At 37.8% G+C, this 12,306-nt stretch overlaps 1 protein-coding gene across 1 annotated transcript in view; it reads left to right on the top strand.

The window, feature by feature from the left end:
- TRHDE (thyrotropin releasing hormone degrading enzyme) overlaps positions 1 to 12,306 on the top strand; it is a 186,745-nt gene that overhangs the window by 128,650 nt on the left and 45,789 nt on the right. The window contains exon 10 of the mRNA XM_030462736.1: positions 10,950 to 11,038. Within this exon, the coding sequence (XP_030318596.1) occupies positions 10,950 to 11,038 (89 nt within the window). The remainder of the gene's footprint in view (positions 1 to 10,949; positions 11,039 to 12,306) is intronic.

Here is a 12,306-nt window from a genome sequence, read left to right as displayed (position 1 = left end):
TTATGTCCCTTCTCTGGAAATGTTCCAGCACATCCATATCTTTCTTGTAAAAGGAGCTCTAGAACTGAATGCAGTACTCCAGCTGGGGTCTCACAAGAGTGGAGTAGAGGCAGAGAATCACCTCCCTTGACCTGACCTGCTGGCCACACTCCTCTTGATGCAGCTCTCGGTGAAGCCATGTTGATAATACCCAGTCAACTCATTATTCTTCTGCCTCAGCAGTGCCTCCTGCAGAGGTGATACTGACTGTTGTGTTGTGTCCTGGTACATCCATCTTTTCCTTTTTGAAAATGAGGGTTATGTTTCCCCCTTTCCAGTCAGTGGGGACTTCACTGGACTGCCATGGCTTTTGGAATATAATAGACAGTGGTTTGGCAGCCTCATCCACCAGTTTCCTCAGTACCCGTGGGTGTAATCCATCAGGTCCCAAGGTCTTGTACACTTTCAGGTTCTTCAGATGGTTGTGAACCTGATCTTCACTTCACTGGAAGTTCTTTCTTTCAGCCCCTGCTATTATCTCCTGTGACTTCAGGAGTGTGGCTGGAGCCCTTCAAGTGCCATTGAAGACTGAGGTAAAGAAGTCATTGAGAATCTCAGCCTTATCCATGCCACTTGTCACTAGTTCCCCCGTTTTCTTTCTGAAGGGGCCTATACCTTCCCTAGTCTTCTTTTTACCATTAATTTATCTATAGAATAAGTATAAATAGCTATTTATTTCCCTTCCAGTCTCTTCTGAATTTCGTGAACAAGACCATTTATTAAGGCTTTCAGAAAAAAAGGCTGTGTCTGTTCCTTTACTGATAATTATTTGAGTAGTGAAAGCATAACTGTGTTTGGGTATTGCCATATATGCTTACTTGTTTGCATGGCATTATTGCTTAAGTAGTGATGGGGATCTTACCATATGGGTGACTAGTTAAGCACCAACTTGCTAGAAGCACAAGGGGAATGCTGATAAGTATCTGAAATTTTCCTAGATCAATCATGGAATAATGTAATATATATAGTATTAATTGTGTAATTAAAAGATCATATGGACCATATGATATGTGCACACCATAATTTGGACAGATATTGTTCCATAAGCTGAGGAAAAAAAAGCTAACAAAATACAAATAGAAAAAGAAGTGCTCATTTACCTCCCTCTCTTGGCACTGGAGAGGCCCCACCTTAAATACTGTGTTTGGCTCTGGGCACCTCAGTACAAAAAGGACGTTGAGGTGTGGGAGCAAGTCCAAAGAAAGGCAAAAAAGCTGGTGAAGGGTTTGGAAAACATCCCTTATGAGGAGTGACTGAGGTGTTGGGGCTGTATAGTGTGGGGAAAAGGAGCCTGAGGGGAGACCTTATCACTCTTTACTAATACCTGAAAGGACATTGTATTGAGAGTGTGGTTGGTCTCTTCTCACTGGTGACAAATGACAGGACAAGGGGAAAATGGCTTCAAGTTGCATTAGGGGTGGCTTAGGTTGGATATCAAGAGAAACTTTCTTACAGAAAGGGTTGTTAAGCACTGGAACAGGCTCCCCAAGGGAGGTGGTTGAGTCTCTATCCCTGAATGTGTTTAAAAATCACCTGGATGTGGTGCCTGGGGACATGGTTTAGTGGTGGGTCATCAGGAACAGGGTAATAGGGTTAGGACAAAGCTGGAATCGATGATCTGGAAGGTCTTTTCCAGCCAGAGCAATTCTATGGTTCTATGATTCTACTAGAAACAACTTTTGTGTTGCTGCCTAAGGAGCAGATGTTATGCTGGTTCATCTTGACTGACCTGAGCCCACCTACATTAGCTATAATAATGATGATGGAAATATGCTTCAGGAATATTCATTGTATATTCATTCATGGTATTTTCATGAAGGAAATTTGGCTTGTCAGAAACACAATCAAAAAGTTAGAATCCTTACTGAAACAGAGTTCGGTGTGAACTGATAGCATCAGTTTTTCTACCGGACGGGCGAGGACTTAAAAATACTTGTTCTTGCAGACAAATGAGAAAGTGTGAGGAGCTTCTCTTTACATGTACAAAGAGGACAGCTTTATGACACCATTGGATGTTGTCATTCATTGACTACAGGGACAGTCCTTAACCCCAACAGCCTGAGAGAGGACAGTGCTGGGCAGAGTCATCTTCCTTTGAATGAGCAGAGAGAAGAGCTGTTCTGTGTCTGACCTGGAGGAAGCCTTCCTGCCCCAGACTGTTACTTCCCTCATCTTATTTGAAAATACTAAGTCTCAGGAACTATAAGATACCCAAACTAGTTAATTAACTCACATTAATTAAATCAGTTTCATGGTGAGGAAAGGAGCACGTACTGTGTTTTAATTAAGAGTGAGGAGGGGAGGGGAAGAGGAGAATGTGGGCTGGTGAGGAGCTGCCTAGCATGCAAGAGGAGCAAAAGGGAATGATTGTGGCATGGTGCAGCTGTGAGTGGCATTTGGGAGCAATGAAATTGTGTAGCTGAAAAAGGCAAATATGGAGAAGCAGGGAAATGGAGAAGCTGGTTAAGAGAGGGAGGTACTGAAGTAACCCTAAACAGCATTTGGCAGAGACAAGAGTAATGGAAGGGATGAAGGTGGATAAATGTTATATTTTGTCAGCTTTGTAAAAATCAGAGATGTGGATTCCCTACTATAGAACAGAAGATGAAACTACTAATGTGCTTCATTGTTTACCTCCTCTTCCTTTTGCTTTCTTAAGTTGCTAATAATGGCTTTTTTTTGTTGACTCTGTGTGAACCTTCACACTCAATAGCAGAGTCTTAGGTTTTATGGAGGAAGTACTTTGGTCAGGCATACTTAGGGAAGGTTAGTGAGCAAAGAGAAGCTATCATAGGAATTATATTTTAATCTTTTTAAAATTAATGATATCTTGAGGAAAATTCAAAACTGAGCATTGGAATACATTGGATAATGCTTGGCACTAAGTATCTGAGAACATATTGGAGAATTGTAGGCAGATAAAAAATGCTACTGTGATGCCTACTAGGGAGGTCCCTTCTCAGCCCATAACATGTCCTTTTACTCCATTCAGAGAGATATCAGATCTGCATTCTGCAGTCAAGGTATTATGCTCAGGGGTAAAGGACAACACAGAGATGGGGTCTGCATGAATAGCACAACTTGGACAGTTGTGCAAGGACATTTTGCTTTGGTGAAAAGATGTGGTGTGGTGACAGATCAGAAGATGCCAGAGATATTAAAAGCCTGTCTTGGAGGATAAAGAGGCAGCTGTTAAAATAGACACTGAACACTGCTTAAATCCAACTTCTTTCAATCCACATCTGACTCAGTCCCGAAAATTGCCTGTCATTTTTGAAAATGATGCCTTTTGTGTTTCAGTGTAAAAGATAATGCTAGGCAGCGAGGAGAAAGCATGTACTGAAAAAGAATTTGTAGTGTTTGTTCTTTGCCCACAGAGTTTTTCTAAATTTATTAAGGTACTCTGTTACCACTGTCCCTGAAATGAGTCAGTTTTAGAAATCTCCATAATACTTATAACCACCTGATTTATAATTTGTTTTGATTTGAAAAGCTAAGCTAAAATTACACAGAACCTTGTAGAAGGTTTAGGAACCAGATAATTATAATCAGATATTATATGATTATCTGACAATGCAAGTTTATTTCTTTTCAAATTTTTGAGAAATTTAATTTAAATTAGCTCATTTGAATTACCTTGTGTCCACTCTTAAAAAGCAATCAGGCCAAAGGAGAATGATGATATGGCTGTAGACATACAGCTGGTTTCTAACAAGAGCATGCATGCTATCATTTTAGGACAGCTGTGGAGTGCAGAGCCACACATAGCCTCTCCTGTGCTAGTGATGCTGTTACAGCACTGAAACCTTCTCTTACATCCAAACTTTGTGGTTTTGTTGCATTTGTAAGAGCATGGTAATGCTCTTAATACCTGAAGAATGTTAACAGTTTTGCCCATTTCAGCCTTAAGACCTATGCATTGCTAAAAATTATCCCAAAGATTCTTGTAAAATGCAAAAATTAGGGCTATGGCAGAGTAAAGGAAAAACCTCAACATCCTCATCTGTATTACAGTGCTGTTAAACATATTAATCACTCTTCTGACTACAGATGAATTGTAGTGTCATTGATTGTATTAAAATACAGGCCTATAAAATACATTCCAGCAATACAGTTTTGCCAATGAAAATACTTTTCCCTCCATATCTTAGTACTTAGATCCTCATCCAGGAAAACCCCAAATGATCAATGATCTATCCTAGAAATAGTTGTTCTTAGAAGCAACTATCAACCCTTTTAAAATACACCAGAACAACTGCCTTTTTTTAACATGAGTTTCTAAATTAAAGCATACAATAGACAAATACTTAAAATTAACAGCTGTGTTGAGACAGAACTACAAATAAAGAGGCTTACAATCAAAACCAAGTAATCTCAGAAATACTAGCATCTTTCAAGACTAAAATGTAAGGTTCCTAGTCACCCTCTTGTGAAATTCTAAGTATTTTTCCAAACCATAAAGATTATATTTAGTTCAATTCATGTATGCAGCTAAGTATAATTACTTTCAAACTGACAGTAGTCCCACAATTCCAAATACCTTCCAAATCTCCAAAATTTGTTTCACTTTGAAATATATACTAGGTGGATCCAACTACACATCCTATCAAAGCCTTTTAAAATCTCAAACTTCAAACAGTTTATCTTTGAACCTTCAACTAGCTTAATATTAAAATGTACTGAAAACAGAGAACTGCTTTTGCCTTGATAACAGGAAGTGCAGTTATCTAGGCAAGAAGAAATGAGAGATCTTTGCTCTCTTCCTGCTGTACTTATCTAATGTCCAAACTTCACACTATCCTTTAATTACATCACGTTATCAACTCTCTGTGTCATTTATTTTATAACAGGCTTTTGGGTTATTATCCAGATATTTTTACAGCCATACAGTTGAGTGCTTCTTTTATTGACCACTGTTTGTCTTTGTCTCTGCAGATCAACCAAGTATTCAACTGAAGTAAAAATACAAATCTTTTAAGTCTCTGTTTTAATCTTGTTCTGTAAGACTTACTTGCTTTCCAAAAGGTCGCATTTTCTCATTACTTTGTTTTCATATTCTTTTGTCTCTGAAATCCCAACAACAGGAGTTCATGTGACTGGCTCATAATAAGTTATTCCCTTGGTAAGAGATTCCCCTGTCAGCACCCTAAAACTAATCAGGGAACTGCCACTGCTAGCAGTGGCAACACTGGGAAGGTGTCTCTGCATACACAGCACTGCTCACCCAGGAACATGTCTCCATGTATATGAAATTTCAGCATTCTCCATGTGGAGAAGTGAGAATGGGAAACTAGTGCCAAAGAATCCTTTCTCCCTGATTCTCAGTTTCAGCCACTCTGGATCTACCAGGCACTCATCTTTAACTGTAGAGACTGAGTTGGCATTTTAGGTATTAAATTCTGGTGGTTAAAACAAGGAGGTAGCAAGGAGGTAGTTTCTGAACTGGTCAGTTTTACCTTTGGATTTTCTTTTAATCCTTTTACTCTTAAATTATTTTAATGCCTCACTTTATCACTGGGTTAAATAACGTTAATCATATCCCTCAGAGATGTGAAGCCTCAGATTGTTATATTCTCAAAATACTTTACAAAGATTAGTGTTACAGATCATCATGAAATGGATTCCCATCCCACAGAAATTTTCAACATTTCTCATTACTGAATCAGGACAAAAATCAAACTAAAAATAGGGGAAAAATTGGTTTAGAACATTCATTTCAATTCTGCATTTCAGTACCTTACATTTAGTTTCACTCATTCTAACTTTTCCCTTCAATTAGCTTGCATTTCCAGCTGAAATCAATTTTGAATCAGCAAACTGGAAGTTTTTATTTAAAACAGTAGTTATAAAATGTTCCAGCAGTGCCTGTTTCAATATTGTATTTGAAAAACAGTGCTGAAGCCTTGTCTTTCTTACAAGCAACTTGGTTTTGAATATTTGCTTTTCAGTTAGAAATTAAAAAGTTTCCTTGGGAAACTCCACTATCATTGTCTTAATTGAGCGGATTTAGAGACCTAATTAGTTGCTTGCACAAGTGACTGGTGACACTGGAGGTGCCCTCAAACATCTTTTAGATTTTGCTTGACCTTGTGCTGCCTCTACACAAGTGGGAGCATCCACAGGGGGTCTGCCACATCTTGCAGCCCATGCCAAATGTCTCAAGTACCCTATGGCAGCTCATTTGACACCATCTTGCACAAGTGAATTAAGCCCAGAGAAACTGGGCTATAGGAGAGTGATGGTTGAGATTTCACCAGTGTTGGCTGATGAGTATATGATTTCTGTTTTTCCAGCTTGGGATAATTAAGACAACTCTCAATTACATTTATCAGCCCAGGAAGCTGTTTCAAGGTAAATTTAGCTTCTGGTGTTCAGCTTTTCTGAATATATTTCTGTGGATGCTTAGCAGTTAGAGGGATTAGGAAAAAAAGCAGGTGGCAAATAATTTTCTGCATTTGATTTAGCTTCCTGTGATGTCACTGAATATACAGCATGTGTATCCTCCTCTGATCTCATGTTGTAGCTACAATAAAACTCTCTTCTCCTGTTCTTTTAGCACATTTGAGCAGAGGGCTGTATCTCTTAAAATCTCTTCCCATATAATCACTCTGTGATTTAAGTTCATCATTACCACTACACTTTCTAATAACTGTGCTTATTATATCCTTCTAAGAGGCATATCACTTAATTTGCTTTTTTTTTCATAGCACTTTAATCTTGTCTCTTATTCTCGTGGTGTTAGATGTACTAAAAAATAGCATCTTTTCCTAAAGTTTGTACATTGTTCTGCTCTGTACCTTGTCTTGGTTCTTATTTTCCTAGCTAAACATACAATTAAAGACTATTAATAGATGTCTTCCATATCTAGATGGATCTAGACTTTTCTCATTTTAACTGTTTTTAATTCAAGATTTGTAAAGAAAATAATATGTACTTGGGTGAAAGGGAAGATAAGTTGATAAGATCAGTTATGAACTAGAAGAAAAAGTGGTCAATTAAATGGTTGGATTTCTTAATGGAGGATGACAAACTATAAAAGTCTTGAGAAACATGTGCCAAATTTTTTCCTATTCAGTCATGTGATAAAGAGCATGAGAGAGTAAGGTGACAGTTTCCCAGTAATAGAAGGTTTGTGGGGGAAGTAAAAATAAGTATTAATTACCAAGATTGCAGAAGTATTCCTCAGTGCTGGCTGATACGGTGATGAAGTGTCCAGTGAAACTTAATGTTAATAATGAGGTGATGTGTGTGGGGAAAACAGGTCTCTCTTGGATCCTCAGTGGTGGGTTCTGAAGAAACTTCTCTCTCAGCAAAGAGATTTTGGAGTTGTAGTAGTTAATTCTCTGTAAACGTCATCTCAGTGTACAGACACAGTCGGGCAAGTAAACAGGACAGTAGTGATTAGTAGGAAAGGAGCATTAGCAATGCATAACGAGTCTAGAAGAGAAAATAATCCATGCTAGACATGCCTTCAAAGCACTGGGCAAGTCTGGCTTTTTATTCTGAAAAAGAGTATAATAGATAGAAAAAATATAGAAGTAGACAATAAGAAGGATTGAGTATAGTTTTCGTATAAAGACCAGCAGGATAAATTAGGAGTCTTTAACCCAGTGGTCTGTTAAAGAAGAAGGGTATAAGGGTATAGAGAGGAATGTGGCTTTTCACTTCCTCTCCTATTCAAAAAGCAACTACGCCAAGTTTTGCTTTGGTATTTTAGGTACAGATGTTCTGTCACTTTGCATGAAGCAATCACATTACTTGTATACTCTTTATAGTGCAGCCAAGGATAATAAGCTTCTGAATACTTAGCAGATATCTTCATTCTTCTGTGAGTAATGACTAGGAATAGCTGAACTTTGCTTAATTTTGAATCCTGGGGAGGAAGAAGAAATGTCACTGGAAGAACACGGTATTCACGGTTTGCAGGGGGTAGGAGCTTGGCACATTATGGTTACTGGAAGAATGAATCTTAAAAACCTATGGGTTTACATCTCAGAAAAAATGTTCATTGATGTGAAAAAGTAGTTGAAGAGGTGTGCAAAATCTGAAACTCCAGGAACCTTGCCTTTTTTTTTTTAATGACATGGGATCTTTGTTTCATCAGCACAGGAAACAATCTGCTGCCCTTTTTTGGCTTTACATAGCTCAGTAAAAAGAAGCCGACTAATTGTTCCACTGAAAATTCAATGTTGCTACAACATTACAGTTCATCAGAGACAGAAATATGTCTGGCAGTGTGTTTACTCAATACTTTGTGTTCTCAGAATTTGCCCATGATGAGCAGTTATTTGTTGGAAGTCAAGGCAAGAGCAAGTATTCAAAATGAACGTGACAATTTTCTGAATGAGATGAAAGTACATTAATACTGGCTATGTAGTCATTATATATTGCTCAAGACAAAAAATTCTAAGAATAATCCAAGCAGACCATAATTAGCTAGCTTCTACTCCCTCTCATCTTGGGGAGATAAAAATGAAATCTACCAGTACTAATCTTCCCAACTAAATCCACATGTGTTTTCTGAAGATTGGTGGTTTGCAGAACTCCTGTTCTACAGAAAAATCACCTTTCAGAGGAGGATCTGTCCATATTCCAGTAGGATTTACCTTAATTAGAGGTAACATAAAAGAGTAATATAAGGTATTAAATTCTGTTCTGTCTAGGTATTGCAATATGCAGAATATCTTTTGACAGAGTTCCTTCTCAAAGTAACAGCTGTCCATGTATAAGTTCATACACAAATTGTTATTCTATCTATATATGTGTATAACTGAACTACCTAGGCAGCTCTCAGTTTTGGTTTTTTTTTTTATCTATACCAAAATTCTTGTTCTTTCAAATAATGGACAAGCTTGATGCTTACTTTTGCTTCATTTTTCTTATATGGTTTGCCAGTATCTTTTTCATTCTGAAGACCCAAATATTTAGACTGAGGAACTGAGTGTATTTTTACAGATGATATATTTCCTACAAGGTTTTTTTGAACAGACTCTAGGGCACTGATGGATGTCTTGTAATGTGTAAGGTATTTAGGAGAGCAATGAATATTTTCCAGAGCATCACTTTGGAACACCTCCTGGCTGCCCAGACCTGTTGAACTCAGAAGATACTGCTGCTGTAGCAGAAACAGCAGAATACATGTTTTCACCTCATTACTTCAGTATTCAGTACAGAATATTAGTTATGCTAACAAGGAAGATAACTTTGTGTGGAGACCCCAGGCTGAGAACTGGAGAAGCTAATGCACCAGTGGACATAATGGAGGGTGTTAATGTCAGCACAAGGAGCAGGCAGAATGATAAAGACAGTAGCATCTTCAAATGCCACAGCTTAATTACCCAACAAGTGTCTGACAGAGCATGTGCTTATGTGAAACATCTCTTCAGTGCATGAGTAGATCTAATAATTTTCCCAGTGTGTCATGATTCAGCGAACCCAAAATCACATGGGACCTTTTTTCTTCTCCCATATAGTAATAAAACTCATGTTTTCTTTCTGTGGTCACTCACAGCTCTTTCAGCTGTACCATTTTCCAGAATATCTCCCCTTCTCTACAGAATCACTACTGTATGGACAAGTATTTCCTGGCAAATGTGGTTCTGTTCTGAGCATTGTAAACCCCTGTGTATGCAGGGGGACTCTGCTAGTCATGAGAAAAGGGTCAGGGCAGGGATCCCTCCCTCCTCAACCCCCAGGTGAGGCCAGCAGGACAGTCCTTGCAAGCCAGCACTTGTCAAGTGTGGTTGTGGTACATTTGGGTGGTGTTTGTAGTTCGGTTGGGTAGGCTTCCAGGTAAACAGAAAGGAACAAACCTAATTTTTTTTAGTACCATAAGGCTCTTTTTGCAACGCTGTAAACTAGCAGGAGAGAAGCTGATACAGACACCAAGAACTTGCCCACACTCATCCTTGCACCATTTTCATGCAATGAGCCTAAAATGATACACGTGTTTGGTATCAAAGTGGCATATAGTGAAATCTGAGTTGGGGCCATTCTCTTGCCATGCTCCCTTGCTTAAATACACAGATACTCCCTAGACAAAGGTACCACCTGCACCATTTTTGAGTGCTTGAGAGGTGTATAAAATGAGACAGCAGGCCTGAGAGGGAAATGCCTGTCCTTGCACTGGCTGGTGAAGTGACACTTTTGAGAGGCAAGGGGTTAGAAGACATGCAGGAATTCATTCTCTCCATCTCTCCCCCCAAAAGATCAACTCCATGCAGTCAATTTCTGTTTTTGAGATGAAGATGTTATATAAAATTTTCAGGTAAATTATAACATTTATCCCAAATGAGAAACAATTTGTGATGCTCTATAAGGAAGCTGGGATCTGATTACACCAGCATTATCTCCAAATCCTCATGTAGCATGTTTTGTCCAGTTTGCATACATGTAAGTGATAATAAACAGTGCAAAGAAGTGGGGATCCATCCCATTCATTTTGTTTTAATAGACCAGCAGCTATGAAGGCACATCACAGATTTTTAAGAAGTTACTAGAAGAGTATGTTATTTTTAAACTTTGGAGTCCCTATAAATGAGAGTGTTTTACCTAAAGGTTCTCTTTTGCTAAATAAGTGTAAAAAGGTGTTCTTCTTGCTATGGGAAATCATTATTTCCTCTTTTCTGAATAATTTTGTTAAATTAGGAAAACCATTGAAAAGTCCTCATATAATGATAGCATGTGAAAAATGTAAAATATAATCTAGGCTTTCTTTTAAGATTAATGACTTTTTCATTGTTTTATTGCTAATAGCAAATGCTTTTCAAAATCAAAGTAACTTATAAGAATCCAGGTATTTACACTGCTACTGAAATTGTGTTTTGATTTCTGTGACATGATCCCTGATTCCTGTGACAAGAATCAGTTCAGTATTTTTGTTCTTAGATTCCCCCTCCTTTGTCTTGCAGCTACTTGTGGCAGATTCCATTAACAATTGCAGTAGGAAATGCGAGCCACATCTCATCAGAGGCAATTATATGGGTGTCTAACAAATCAGGTAAAAATAAACTTTCCTCCCAGTGGAATCTCATAAAGCATACTTGTGTTTTCCTCAACTGTTTATTTCTAATTGATCCTAGTTAATTGTTTAGTTGCTCTGCACCCAGTTTTAACTACTTGAAATGAATTACAAAAGGGAGAGTTGGGAAGGGAGGAGTAATGAAGGATGAACAACAAGCAAGATTTATAATTACTGCAGAAGTTAGTGTAATAAAAACTTCCCTAGAAATGTGTATATATGTGCTACTTTATATTTAGCAACACATATAAATCACTGATGAATGCAATTCACTTTAATGATTGGTGAAAGCTAGATGTAATATTTTTGTAGAAAACCATCCAATGAATATGACCTGGTAAATGGAAAGTATTTAGAATTCTGGCTTTTTTAACTCAAATCCATAGTCTGAACCAGGACTAAGAAATGCTTCCTGACATTTAAAAGTTTCCTTATAGATCTATCAAAGTATTTCTTTTCTCTACTAGATAACATGAAGCTGGATCTCAAAAGAGTATTATTTTTACTACTTATTTTCTGCCTCCTCAGTTCCTACACTATCATAATAGCTATTATCCTGAGGACAGCTAGGGTGGATACCAGCATTTTTTTATCACTTAAAAATGGAATCCTGCCATAGAAATGTCATTAAATATTTCTTTATTTCCTTAGCAATTTATGCTGCATCAGCTGACATTGTTGGACTAGAATTGAAGAGACTGAGGGAAGAAAAGTGGAGACTTGAATAGAATGATTATATGAAAAATGAAAGAAGAATCCATGCATTCCTTTAACACATGGGCTGTAGAGGAAGAACTGACCCTTTCTTGTAAAATTAGATCAGTATAGAGGTTTCCCTCTGATATGAATTTGATGAGAGAAAAGTGTCAAGCCTCTGTGAATCTGTGTTTTTTTCCTGTTACTATTCTTTTACATGTCACTAAAGATAATAGTCACATAAAGCTTAGCATCCAGCAGGGCTAGAAATGAATGCACAATCAGTGGAAATCTGAGTATCCCAAATTTCTGTTGGTATAAAGTATGTGTTTCTTTGCCCTGATTGTTTGCAGATTCCTATCAGAATGTAACATTTTACACTGATTTCATAATACAATGAATGATATAGAAATGTGCCTGGGCCCAGAACAGTTTTCATACCTGGGAAATATACTCTTGTCTGAGCATATAGGTGCTGCCTCATTTTGTAGAAATATATCCCATTGCCCAGACTTTTTAATATTAACCCCTCCAGAATAGTTCAAAACCTG

Source organism: Calypte anna, chromosome 1 (assembly GCF_003957555.1).
Source record: "Calypte anna isolate BGI_N300 chromosome 1, bCalAnn1_v1.p, whole genome shotgun sequence".
NCBI lineage: Eukaryota > Metazoa > Chordata > Aves > Apodiformes > Trochilidae > Calypte > Calypte anna.
This window is presented reverse-complemented; position numbering and strand designations above follow the sequence as displayed.